This window comes from Solea senegalensis, linkage group LG3 (genome assembly GCF_019176455.1).
Source record: "Solea senegalensis isolate Sse05_10M linkage group LG3, IFAPA_SoseM_1, whole genome shotgun sequence".
Taxonomy (NCBI): domain Eukaryota; kingdom Metazoa; phylum Chordata; class Actinopteri; order Pleuronectiformes; family Soleidae; genus Solea; species Solea senegalensis.
Window position 1 is genome coordinate 6,558,917 of NC_058023.1, and position 13,186 is coordinate 6,572,102.

Sequence of the window (13,186 nt, forward strand, 5' to 3'; positions counted from 1 at the left end):
TCTGTCTCTGCCTCTTTGTGTTCCTGTTTTCTATAAATTCATTTTTCCTCTTCATATTTTTCCCTTTGTGTGTGTGTGTGTGTGTGTGGAGCTGAGTCACTGCAGGAAGGCTCTGTGACGTTCACCACTTAGTGACACACACACGTTCACTAATGTTCTGACACACACACACGTTCACTGACGTTCTGACACACACCCTCACTAACGTTCTGAGGATTCACTACGTCTGACACACACACACTCACTAATGTTCTGCACACCTTCACTAACGTTCTGACACACACCTTCACTAACGTTCTGACACACACACACACGTTCACTATTGATCTGATACAAACACAATCACTTACGTTCTGACACACACACACGTTCACTAATGTTCTGACACACATTCACTAACGTTCTGACACACACACACTTCTGACACACACACATTCGTTCACACACATAACGACACACACACAATGTTGACACACACGCCACCACTTTGTGACACACACGCCACTAACGGACACACATGTTCACTGATGTTCTGACACACAATAATGTTCGACACACACACGTTAACTAACGTTCTAACACACACACACGTTCACTAACGTTCTGACACACACACGTCACTAACGCGTCTGACACATTCACTAACATTCTGACACACACATGCTTTCCACATGCGCTGACACACACAACGTTCACTCAACGTTCTCACTTCACTAACGTTCTGACACACACACGTTCACTAACGTTCTGACACACACACACACACAGACGTTCACTAACGTTCTGACACACACACGTATGCGTGTTCACTGATGCTACGTGTGTTATCTTGTTTTCATTGGGTCTTTTTTAAACATGGCCGGGGATGCTGTTAATCTCAGTGAAACACTGACTGGTAACAGAGATTAACACGAGAGGAATTAGCTCTTAATTGCACCAGATACACTTTAAAGGGATATTTCAGGATTTCTACGTGGGGCTTGAATGAGGCACGTTCAGATTATTGTGAGCAAAATGGGTGTGAACATGTTAATCCAAGTCTATAACTCTGGATTATATTCTAGTGGGATTTTTTCCATAATTTTACTTTTCTTCTTCTAATTTTCCATATTATCAATTCTTATGTTCTAGTAGATCTTTTCTATACTCTTACTTCTGATTAAATTCTGATAAAACTTTACTTTTACTCATTATATTGAAAAGAACTTTCCATTAGTCTCATTCTATACTAACAGAACTCTGCGATACTTATCCTACTTATCATATCCTCACATTATTTTTATGTAATCGTTTACCTTCTAATAGAACTTAACTTAATCAATACAAACAAAATGAAACTCTTTTCTGTCTCCTGTACACAGCAACCGAACATCAAGCAGAAGTTTGTCGCCTTGCTGAAGAGGTTCAAAGTCACAGACGAGGTAGGCGTCGCATCTTTTTTTCTTCCTGCTGCCGTTTTCTCACTTTGTTTGTCTTCGTGTGTTTTCTCCCTTTCCCTCGTGGTCTTCCCCCTCCTGACACGCTCCCTCTGCTTCATACGTGAGCTTCAGAGAGCGTGTGTTTGCGTCATGAGAAGTCAAAGTGTGTGTCAAAGTTTGGCTTTGAAGACTCACTCGCAGCGTGGTGTGTGGGAGAGATGGAGAAAAACACTATTGATTAAAATAGAACACTTGTGTGTGTGTATGTGTGTGTGTATAACTAATGATCTACTGCTGAAAATCAGCGTGTGTGTTTATGTTTGTGTGCATAAATCTGTTACTGGTTGTGTTTTGGGTGTCTTTCACATTCTGTGTTTAAAGCTTTGACCCACATTTGTTACTGGGCAGAAATTGGCAATTATGTCCGTTTTATGATGTGAAATAAAAGGAACTGAAGCCTGAAATTGTACAAACATTGTCATAAATAACTAGAAATTGAAAGAAAACACAATAGACGGCACACTACGGTTGAAATGTAAACATAAATGTACTCACACAGACGTATGAACTTGTGTGTTTATAATTTTATTTCTCTGTAACATGACTTCCTGTCGTATTGCGACATTAAACAGGTTTCCCTGGTATGTAAACATTTCACTTCTTTCATTGTCGTTACATAAATACACGCAAAAAGTGTCATCGTCAGCGCAGCTTTACTGCAACTGTGGTGACCGACTTTTCTCCGCACGCGCTGAACCGGTCTAACTATAACCGTGCCGCTCACCTGTTGCTTGTGTCTGGTCCAGGTCGGGTTCGGCCTGGAACACGTGTCCAGGGAGCAGATCCAGGAGGTGGAGGAGGACCTGGACGAGCTCTACGACAGCCTGGAGATGTACAACCCAAGCGACAGCGGGCCGGAGATGGAGGAGACAGACAGCATCCTCAGCACACCCAAACCCAAACTGAGGTAAACACACCGACACACATCACATCAGAAAACAGACGAGTCACAGCCCCATCTGCTGGTGGAACCTGCTCATTACAGCGAGACGTTTTAAATCAGCCAGAAGTGGGTCGGATAACTTTTTTAATTTATGAATTAGATGAATAAATATTATTCCCAGAGCGTAATTTATTCAGTTTTCTAAAGTGAAATTTTGTCCTAATTTCATAGCAAGGAGTCTCTGTGAAAAATTTGTATTTTTCTGAAAAATAAGTCACAGAGCAGCTGGAGGAACCAGAAAAGTATAAATGTCTCATGTTTGCGACCCAGAAAGGCTCATTCCCAGGAGGTCAATAACTTATCACAAACACGCAAACCACTTTGAAATCGTCCTTAAAAGCTTATTTATAGTGATTTTTGCCAGTCTGTGTTATTTATTTTTGCTCTGCCTTTATTTATGATTCTGTTTTTTGGCTTCAAGCTCTGTTTAAAGATTTAGAGCTTATGAGCGCCTCAGCTTGATGAATGTGAGGTTTTAAACCACTTTTAACAGATAAACTCACCTCTGGTGGATGTATGTTATGTATATTATGTTTAAAATACATGTTTTTGTTCCAGAAGTCACAGATTAAATGGAAAAAAAATTGCGTTTTCTAATGTTCAGGCCCTTTTTCGAGGGGATGTCTCAGTCCAGCTCGCAGACAGAGATCGGCAGCCTGAACAGTAAAGGCAGTTTGGGCCGAGACACTTTCAGTCCGGTAAGTAAATGAGATTTACGAGGAAGCGTTGGAATTGTATAGGAATTTAACATGGTTTGGCTTGTGCAGCTCAGGAAAACCTTAGTGGTTAGAGGGGATTTGAGTTTGAAAGGTCTGGTGTAAACTCTACAGATGATTTAAGTGTTTAGGGGGTTGGTTTTATGAAGTACTCTCAGTAAAAGTTACATTTCAAAAATTAAATCTTGGGCTACAAAAGCCAAGAAAACACAGATTTGTTTGTGATGTTCTTTAAAACCGAGCAACTTAACGACTTCTGTTCATTTATTATTTTATTTACTGTACGTGACGTCTTGTCAGCCCAGTGGACTGAGTGCATCTCCCTTCACTCTCCAGCAGGGGGAGCAGCCTCCTATAGAGAGGATAAAACCGTCACGCAGCCGCAACCTGGAGGAGGCGCTGTCCGAGACGGACACACTGGTACGATTCTTAGCGTTGCTCGATATGTGTGTGTTCTTATGTAAGTAAACGAGCAACTAGGTAATAAGTTATTAGAAAGTTAATACCAATAGTACTTACAATAATAAGTTAATAAGTAAGTATTTAAGTAAAAAGGATGTTAGTAAGTAAGTAGTACATAATTTGTTAAGTAAAGGAAGGTGGTATTAAGTAAGTATTTAATAAGGAAGAAAGGGAGGAATTATTAAGTAAGTTACTAAGTAATTAAGGAAGTAAGTAGGTAATAATAAGGAAGGGAGGAAGTAAGTGATAAATAAGTTAATAAAGAAGTATTAACTCAATAAATAAGTTATGAAGTAAGAAAGTAATAAATAAGTTAATAAGGAAGTATTCTCAGTCATTTATAAGGAAATTGCCACCAGATGGCTATAGGCTAATCTGATCTTTCTTTGCTTGTGTGTGTGTGTAGGAGCTAACGGATCAGGAGCTCTTTGCCGAGGTCGGCCCCTGCATCACAGTGTCAGTGGCAGAGAAACCCCGTACGCCCATGAAGAGCAGCAAGAGTGAAACGCAGCCCATGCCATCGCCAAGGTAACAAACAAGTAAACAAACACATCCATACGTGATCTATATATAAACAGTATGTGTCTGTACAAAATAACCCCCAAATCCATGTCTGTCCATGTCTCTTTCTGTCTTTTTCTTTCTTCTATTCCAGGTTGGACGGCGCCCACACGCCGCGGCAGAAGCGCAGCAGCAGCACGCCCATGAAGGAGCGGCAGCTCTCCAAACCTCTGAGCGAACGGACCAACAGCTCCGACTCGGAGAGATCCCCGGAGCTGGGACACAGCACACCGGTGCGGCGCTGAAACACACAGCATGAGCTGCTTTGAAACTTAAATCCGCGCGTTGGGAGATTTACACTTACTGTAGCCGTAAAGTTCACGCACACACTTTTCCTGGTGATTTAGATCTCGCCTGGAGCTCAGAGATGAATAATGCATGTGCCGATGAGTCATCTGAAGAGTAAATGGCAGGTTTACGAGCTCTGTGTGTGTGTGTGTGTAGGTCTTAAGGAAGGCGGTGTACGATCAGCTCAACCAGATCTTGTTGTCGGACTCGGCGCTTCCCGAAAGCCTCATCCTGGTCAACGGAACAGACTGGCAGGGGCAGGTACGTATCTGTAGCCAAGCGACACTGGGTTTTTTTGGTTTGTTTTTTTTCTAATTTTTACCTGTTTATGTTTGTTTTTTTTGTGTGTGTGTGTGTGTGTTGCAGTATGTTGCCGAGCAGCTGCAGGTACAGCGACACCCGGTGGTGTGCACGTGCTCGGCGGCTGAAATCCAGGCGGTTCTGTCGGCCGTGCTCACGCGCATCCAGAAATTGTACGTGTTCCATACACACAAAGAAAAACTCACAAAATCCACACCTATTATGTGTATTGCTTTATCTTGCCTTTAAAACAGCCTTTTCCAGTGGTGGAAGGTAAGTTGACGGTGCTTTGTAAAGCATTTACTCCCCACACCAAAGTCCATAGAGAAAATCAGCGTTTTTACAAAGTTTTTGAGCCACGTCTTCCTCCGTCAGTAAGTTCAAACCTGTTATCCTGTGAATTTCGGGGTTAAAAGTCCATTGTTTGAATTTAACCAAGTGACAATAACATGACAAACACTGCAGCAGGAGAACAGCAGCTCCTGTGTCACTGTGCGCTTAAATTGCTGATTTTCTTAATGGACTTTGGCATAGGAGAGTGTGTGGTTTCCAGGCGGGAAAAGGCTGTCTATCAGCAGAAATCAGTTTTTGTCGTGGCATTGCTGCGTAATTTCTGTCCATGTTTGTGAAAGCCTCTCTCTCTCTCTCCCCCTGTGTCGCCGCAGCTGTAACTGTAACTCGTCCATGCCCAGAGCGGTCAAGGTGGCGGCGGTGGGCGGTCAGAGTTACCTCGGCGCCATCCTGCAGTTCTTTGTCACTCAGCTCGCCAACAAAACGTCCGACTGGCTCAGCCACATGCGCTTCCTGGTGGTGCCTCTGGGTAAGAGTCGCTGAAGCGGTTTCTTAGCGGTTATTCACTCGAGGCTCGTTCTTGACCTTTCACCCCTTCCCCAGGCTCTCATCCGGTCGCCAAACACCTCGGTGCGCTCGACAACCGGTACAGCTCCTCTTTCATGGACGGGCCATGGCGAGACACGTTCAGCCGCTCCGAGCCGCCGCAGACAGGTACCAGCCTGCCGTCTGAAAATAAACCCTGTCGCCCCAATAAAGACAATATAGGGGGTATATTCATTTTTCCCTCTCCTCCTGTGTCTCCAGATCAGTTGGATGTCGCGGGGAGAATCGCTCAGTACATCAGCGGCGCGACCGTCACTCATCAGCTGCCCATCGCCGAGGCCATGCTCACCTGCAAACACAGGACGTGAGTGGAGATCGTGACGTCACTGACATTAGATCAATGGCGCCTTTTTCCCATGAGTTGGTTTTTGTGTGACACTTTACATGCACTTTAAAAAATTTTAGTAGACAATAATTTGGTTTTGTGTCATTAAACACGTTAGTCCGACTAAAATCAAGCGAGTCTTAGTCAGACTAATGGTGCTTTTCCAATGGTTGTGATGCTGTCGCTAAATACACCAGACTCCTCTGTTTAATATTGAGATTTTGCAAATTTCCTTGCTAAATGTTGGAGATTAACGCATGTTTTCAGGATTTTTTAACCGATCTACAGTACCACAGTTTGAGAACCATGTAACAAGCCATTATTTTCTGTTTTTCTTACTTCTGTCCTTCCAGGCGAGACGAGGACTCGTACCAGAAATTCATTCCTTTTATCGGGGTAAGATTTTACTTCAGGTTTCAGGAGTCGCTGTGGGTTCATGTTGCCAGGTGACAGCTGCTGATTTTTTTATGAATTCAAGTTAAAAAATATATATATTTGTTTCTCCAGGTAGTGAAGGTCGGCCTCATCGAGTCCAGTTCTTCTCCCACAGGTAAGTGAGAGATTATAGCGTTTAAACATCCATCAGTGACAGGAAAGAGGAGATTAATCTTCTTGGATTAACGCTATTTGTGAACGTTTGGTTAGGAGACACGGAAGAGGGCGTGGCCGTGAGCTTGGCCGTCCCCTCCACGTCTCCCCCCTCCCATGGCCACGGCTCCCCCACCGGCATGATCAAAGAGGCAGCGACTCCCCCTTCCTCCCCCTCCATGGGCAGTGTCCTCACAGTACAGGGGTAAGAATGACCTCACCTTCTTTGTTTCTCTTTGTTCACCCATTCATGTTTTGTTTTTTTTGTCCAAGATTTTAACCTGGAAATTTGGCCTGCAACTAGCGGTTCTTTTCATAATTGATTAATCGAGTAATCGTTTGGTCTATAAAATGTCATTTTTGTCCACAAACCAAACATTATTCATTTTTAATGATTTCTTTGTGACTTTGAGCAAAGAATCCAAAATATTAACATTTAAGACGCGGAAAAATCTGAAAACTGATTCATCGATTATCAGAATAGTTGACAGTTAACGTAGTAATCGATTAATGATTGATTCATTGAGTAATTGTTTCCACCCTGCTAAATATAGCCGTATAGTCTGTTAATAATCCATCATTTAGTTTCAGGGAGAAGAAAAGAAAACCTTTTATTTGACTGTAAAAAATTGTATTTATCACTTTACTAATTATGTTTATTAGTTGGGAATGCCTCGTCAGCGATTCCTAACAATAGCTCTCCTGTTTCCCTCTGTACCATTTTTTTTTAATCCTACAGAAGTAGAAAAATATCTCTATTTATTGCTTTTCTTGCAAGTTATTCATCCATTTATTTATTTATATTTGGGGAAAATATATTGTTTGGGCTCCACAGCATCTCTGTTTTTATGAGTCAATAAAGCACTTTGGTGTCTGCGCTGACTGCAGGAAAGGAATTTGCTACCTCTGATTTATTTTTGGAGTGCTCACAAAAAATGTCCTCTCGCTGTCTCGCTCTGTCCTCAGGAGTCCCAGCATGTCTCACGGCGTGGACGCCATCGGCCTGCAGGTGGACTACTGGCTGGCCTCGCTCGCCGAGAAGCGGCGGGAGGGCGAGCGGCGGGACACGGGCTGCAAGAACACGCTGAAGAGCGCCTTCCGCTCGCTGCAGGTCAGCAGGCTACCAGGTGGGGGCAGCAGTGATCCCCAGACCCAGGTCAGCACCATGGCCATGACCGTGGTCACCAAGGAGAAGAACAAGAAGGGTGAGCTTTTACAGTTGGTTACATTTACTGCTTTAATATTCCCATTAACGTGTGAATTAAACTTTATACTTCACATATTTTAATATCTATATCCCCTACAGTTCCCACCATCTTCTTGGGAAAGAAGCCCAAGGAGAAGGACGTGGACTCAAAGAGCCAGGTCATTGAAGGCATCAGCCGACTCATCTGCTCTGCCAAGCAGCAGCAGACTTTCCTGAAAGGTAATCGCTCCGTCTTTGTTTCAGTCATTAAAACGAGTTTTAAGGGTTTTTTTTCCCCCTGTCTTTTAAAGGTGAATATTTGCTCCATATAACAAAGAAATCATTAAAACAGAATGATTTTGGATTGTGGACAAAACATGTCATCAACATTGTCATTTCCAGGTTTCATCAACATTTTATGACGTTTATTTTACCAACCAAGTGCAGTTGGGAGGAAGTTCAAAATGGCCGAGCTGAGGTCATTGTCTTGATTGACTTTTTTTTGTTCATCTTGGAGTATTAGAGCCACATTTAAAATATAATGTATTATCAGATTAAACTCAGAATTCTTAAATTAAAATTCTGAGAAAAATGTCTGAATTCTGAGATTAAAATTAGAGATTAAAGTCAGAATTCTGAGATTAAATCAGAATTCTGAAATTAAGTCAAAATTCTAGGAATAAATCAGATTCTGACATTTTTCTCAGAATTCTGACTCTCGATTTTCTAAATTCATGGTGTTTAATTTAATTTTTTTCTTTCTTACAAATTTTTTTTTGCATGTGACCCTAATGCAAATAAATTTGGCTCACTTTTCACCTCAGGTCATCTCATGGCAACACATGAGCTCATTGTGTTCTTGTTTTGTTTCTTTTTTTTAAAAAAATCTTTCAATCTGTTGTTCCTCCAGTGTCCATAGATGGCGTGGAGTGGAACGACGTTAAGTTCTTCCAGCTGGCCGCTCAGTGGCCGACTCACGTCAAATACTTTCCCGTCGGACTTTTCGGCTACAGTAAGCCGCCATCTTAGGGGTGCACCCACCCAACCACCACCACCATCACCCCGGCCCCACTTTCAACTCGTATGACTCTCCTCGTTCTTGTCCCGCCTTCACGCACACATGCAGACTCCGCCTCTCAAGAAGACGCCGAGTGGCTGGGCACTTTTTCTTTTCTTTTTTTTTCCTCCTCCTTCTTCTTCTTCTTCTGTAAATTCATGTTTTGCTATCATTATTTCTTTTTTGGAGCGAAGTTACTGGTCACTTTAACGCCTCTTTCAGTGAATGTGTGTGTGTGTGCGCACATGTGAATGTACAGTGTGTGTGTGTGTGTGTGTGAAGGGACTTACAGCACAACTTTATGAGCGAACTGCCATCTCCCCATGGAATGCAACAGCATGCAACAATTTTCAAAACCCTTCAAATCGACCCTTGATCTTTTTGACGGCGCCACTTAAATCCACGCGTGCATGCGCTGAATGAACTCAGACACCGATCGAGTGCCGCAAAGAACCGTAAAGTGGCGGCGCCTCCGTGTTTGCATGAGCCGATGAAAACGGCAAAGAAAACCAATCATAAATCATAAACACACGCCCTTTAAAACAGGCCCAGTCATGTTTTTTTTAAGTTAAGGGCTTTCACGCACTCGTCTTAAAATACGCCAACTGGAGCGGTTCGGTTTGGTTCGGCACGGTATGCTTATTCCATTAGGAATACTGTAGTAACCAAAATAATCAGCCTCAGCTGTTCCATTTTCATCACCCTTCCCTTGGGGTACCGGATTAAATTAAAATGGTACGGTCCAAATGGAGCTAGCTCGAGCAACGCAAGCCTGACCCAAGGCTTAACTGTTCCAGACCGTACCGTGCCACCATGGAAACACTCACATGGCTAAAATCATTTGGATGTTTTTGCTGGAAAAAAAAAAGAGACAAAAAGGAAAATATTAAACGAGGGGGAAGTGTCTGTTTTTGTGGGAAAATAGTGTAAATTTCCCTTTAATGCTGTTGTGCGATGTATAATGTACTTTTTTGTTTTTTTGCGCAATGAGTCCCAGGATTTCACTGTAAAGTGCAGTTTCCTTTTATCTTCTTGTTTGCTATGCACTTATGTAAGAACACACGGACCATGCAGCCCAAGTATACGTATATATAAATACATATATATATATATGTATATATATATATACACACATACATATGCAACAAGGAAACTGGGAGAAAGAAATTGCATATTTAATGTTTAAAAATGCTCCAAAACCCAGCAGCATTGATGGGAAAATGATCCAGGAGATCGCGAAATAAAGCACAATATTGACCCGCAGTTTCTCCCGTTGCTGTAATTCTGGTTTTAAAGTCAAACGTGTTAATTTTTGTCCAAATTCCCCCCAAAATAATGTCAATTCTATGAAGGAAAACAAAAGCATTTGGGTGTTTTGATACAGGTGTGCTACGAGCTGTCGTGAGGTGATGTGTACAGTAACTGCTACCAAATGTGTGTGTGGTGAAATTAATATGACGTGGTCAGAAAACCTTAAAGAAAATCACTTAAATTAGTAAAAAAAAAATTAACTTTTTCTACCACGTGACAGAGGGCATGCAGCTGTTGTGTGTGTGTGTGTGTGTGTGTGTGTGGTCCTGTTTACGTTGTAGTCCCGGCACAAGGCAAAATGCAGATCGTTTCAAAACAAACAAACAAACAAAGGAAAGAAGATGATTGAATTCTAAATGAACGGGGGAAATTTAACAATAGTACAAATTAATTGTGTATCTGAATTTGTGGTTTTGTAATAAACGTAAACAAAAAAAAACAATGTAAAAAATTCAACTTACTGCGCTTGTGTCACCTACGTCGTAAAAAACTCTCCAAGTGAAGTATTAGCAACATATTTTTTTTTCAATAGTGTCTTGATTTAAATGCTGTTTGATTGATTAATAAATTATATTTTTTTTTTTCCCTCCATGTTACAGTCATAACGTCGGCAGCGTTTCTTGGATTTGCCTCGTTATGCTATTCTGTTACAAACAAACAGCCAGATTCTTATCATTTTATTTATCGTAATATTTGAATGTATCAGATTACGTCGTCACATGTCTTTTACGTAGTGCGTCACTTTAAATTGGCGCAAAACGTACGATTTTTAAAGAAATATTAGGAAAATATTCGCCTGATAGCGTTTTTCCACTCGTGTCGCTCACAGACTGACAGCTCACATTTTCACATTGACGACGTACTGTAGCTGTTGTTACTTGATTGTGAACCACTTAAATAATCAATACTTATCAATCATTCATAATTTGCCACTAATGACCGTATCAATGTGAATAAGAGGTTTTGTGTTGCTAAGTTCCCGAGACTCGATTTCTACGTCCAATTCCACGTTTGGATCGTGTATTCAAAATCTTTAGCTAATTTTAAGCTAATTTTTCTGAGAATAATCACCAAGCTCTTTCCAGTGATTTTAGCTCATTTTTGAAGTCATTCTTTTGTTTTGTATTTTGGACAAAAAAGGGCAGATATTTCTCACTGGAGACCGAAAACAAAGTGACTGGGTTAGGCAACGTACTTTAAGCGCTATTGGGGAGACTTTGACCGATCACAGTGCAGTTCAGAGAGAGGGGGGCGCCTCCTATTAGCTAGGTTACTGTGCTAGCGTTGGCAACAACTGCCTATGCCCTCAAAGTGACTTAAAAATGAGGGAAAAATGCTTCATATTCACTTTGAATGGAGTGAGGTCATGCAAATAGACTTATAGGCGCTAGCTAAACAAATCACGTTTGTATGTTGGCTCAAACGCCGCTTTGCTGATGTTTTTTTGACGGACAGAGTGCATCGGCGGACAAGGCAGAAATCACATTAGCATCACTTTAGCAACATTAGCAACTCTTAGCTACATATATAGCCGTGACTGACACTGCTCTGCTAACCTCCGATAGCCGCTTCCAGCAGCTAGCATCTGACCTGTCAAACATTAGCATAACGCATATATGTGTGAGTTTGCCAACAAAAGAGAGTTGAACAATGAAATTATGGGCGGAGCCTCTCAGAAATGTTATAAATTTGCTAATTTAGGGGGAGGGACTTAAGACAGAGAGCCACAATCCATAACGTAAAAAATCTAACCACCTGGAGGGGAGACTTGACAATCAGCTATTGCTTTAGCAATCCTGCTATAAGTGGCGAGGAAGTCATAGTGGCAAATTAGGAGTATGCTTTATTTTGAAAGGGTACCACTTTTTTCCGTTTGAAAAATGGAATTCATGAAGAAAAATCTTTCTTTGTTGATGATGATCTTTAATCTTTAGTTTTCTTTCTCAAAATACGGAAATAACTCAAATCTTAGCTTTTTCCTAACTTCTACCACATTGACTAAGTATTCAGCGCAAAGAGAGGCATCAAAAAAATGATGTAAAAAGGTAAATGTTGCAATTTCTTAAGTCGCCATTTCAACATTAAAAGTCGGAAATTAATGCGTTTCGACGGACAACTCTTCGTTCTTACCGTTGAAGTTACCGTTGTTCTGTCTGTGCCGTACATGTTGAACTGGTTCCCGCGTGTTTTTCCTCGTACCTCCGTTTGTGTTTGTGTCGCCGTAAACGATGTCCCCCTCTGTCGTTGACTTGTCGTGGTTAGGGATTAGAAAACTGTTTGGTCCGTCGATAATCTATGTCTATGATCGGCAGTGTCTTTTCTCAGAAACATTGTCCGTCTGATGATGGAGAGAGAATCTTCTTCTTCACTTGGTCTTCCACAAGCTTTGCGAAAAAAAAACATCTTCTCATTCCCTCACAGCTTTGTACACTTGTGGTTTGTCGTCACGGGAACGGGATTTCGAGATGCGTCCTAAGCTTGTGGACTCGTGGAGAGTATTTTTGCACATGCAGCTCAGTTTTTTGCCTTTAAAAACAATAACTATGAAACAAACTACAGCGCTTGTACATATCACATAGTACTTGTTATATTGTATTCTTGTTCTCTATTTTTTTTTTTTTCTTTCTTTGTTTTCTTAATTTCATGTGTTTTGTAGTACGGCTTTTTTCATGATTTGTCTGTCAAACAAATGTGGGATGAAAAGTGGAAAGTGTTCATTGTTTCATTTGTTTTTTAAAATAAAAATATTCCTGATTTGTAACATCTGTGTCTTGATTTTTGAAATATATATATATATATATATTTATATTTATATATGTATATGTATACATATATATTGGTGGCTTAATTTATGCTTTTGATGCATATAAAGCTAATTTACCGAAGTAAATACAGTATGAGCATACAATTAATTTCAAAAATTGAAAATGAAACATCATGAATCCTGTATTTTAAGTTAAAAAATACATTACACTGTACATACCATATTTTATATTCTCTACAAATTAAAAACAGAAGAACTGGATTTCTGAAGTATAAAATTATGGAGCTAAACTTGAATTTCTGGTTTAAAT

The 13,186-nt window shown here is 41.0% G+C and overlaps 2 protein-coding genes across 20 annotated transcripts in view; one reads left to right on the forward strand and one right to left on the reverse strand.

The window, feature by feature from the left end:
- The window catches only part of LOC122766461 (phosphofurin acidic cluster sorting protein 1-like), a 42,196-nt gene extending 33,411 nt beyond the window's left edge, over positions 1–8,785 (forward strand). Inside the window, exons 8-24 of the mRNA XM_044021331.1 lie at positions 1,362–1,421; positions 2,225–2,385; positions 3,026–3,119; positions 3,474–3,557; positions 4,006–4,127; positions 4,255–4,393; positions 4,605–4,709; positions 4,815–4,921; positions 5,414–5,568; positions 5,643–5,753; positions 5,847–5,949; positions 6,324–6,366; positions 6,478–6,520; positions 6,616–6,763; positions 7,525–7,763; positions 7,865–7,984; positions 8,655–8,785. Coding sequence (XP_043877266.1) covers positions 1,362–1,421; positions 2,225–2,385; positions 3,026–3,119; positions 3,474–3,557; positions 4,006–4,127; positions 4,255–4,393; positions 4,605–4,709; positions 4,815–4,921; positions 5,414–5,568; positions 5,643–5,753; positions 5,847–5,949; positions 6,324–6,366; positions 6,478–6,520; positions 6,616–6,763; positions 7,525–7,763; positions 7,865–7,984; positions 8,655–8,773 — 1,953 coding nt within the window. The 3' untranslated portion in view covers positions 8,774–8,785. The remainder of the gene's footprint in view (positions 1–1,361; positions 1,422–2,224; positions 2,386–3,025; positions 3,120–3,473; positions 3,558–4,005; positions 4,128–4,254; positions 4,394–4,604; positions 4,710–4,814; positions 4,922–5,413; positions 5,569–5,642; positions 5,754–5,846; positions 5,950–6,323; positions 6,367–6,477; positions 6,521–6,615; positions 6,764–7,524; positions 7,764–7,864; positions 7,985–8,654) is intronic.
- The window catches only part of LOC122766468 (calcium/calmodulin-dependent protein kinase type II delta chain), a 557,529-nt gene that overhangs the window by 178,686 nt on the left and 365,657 nt on the right, over positions 1–13,186 (reverse strand). The gene's annotated exons all lie outside the window — the stretch shown is intronic.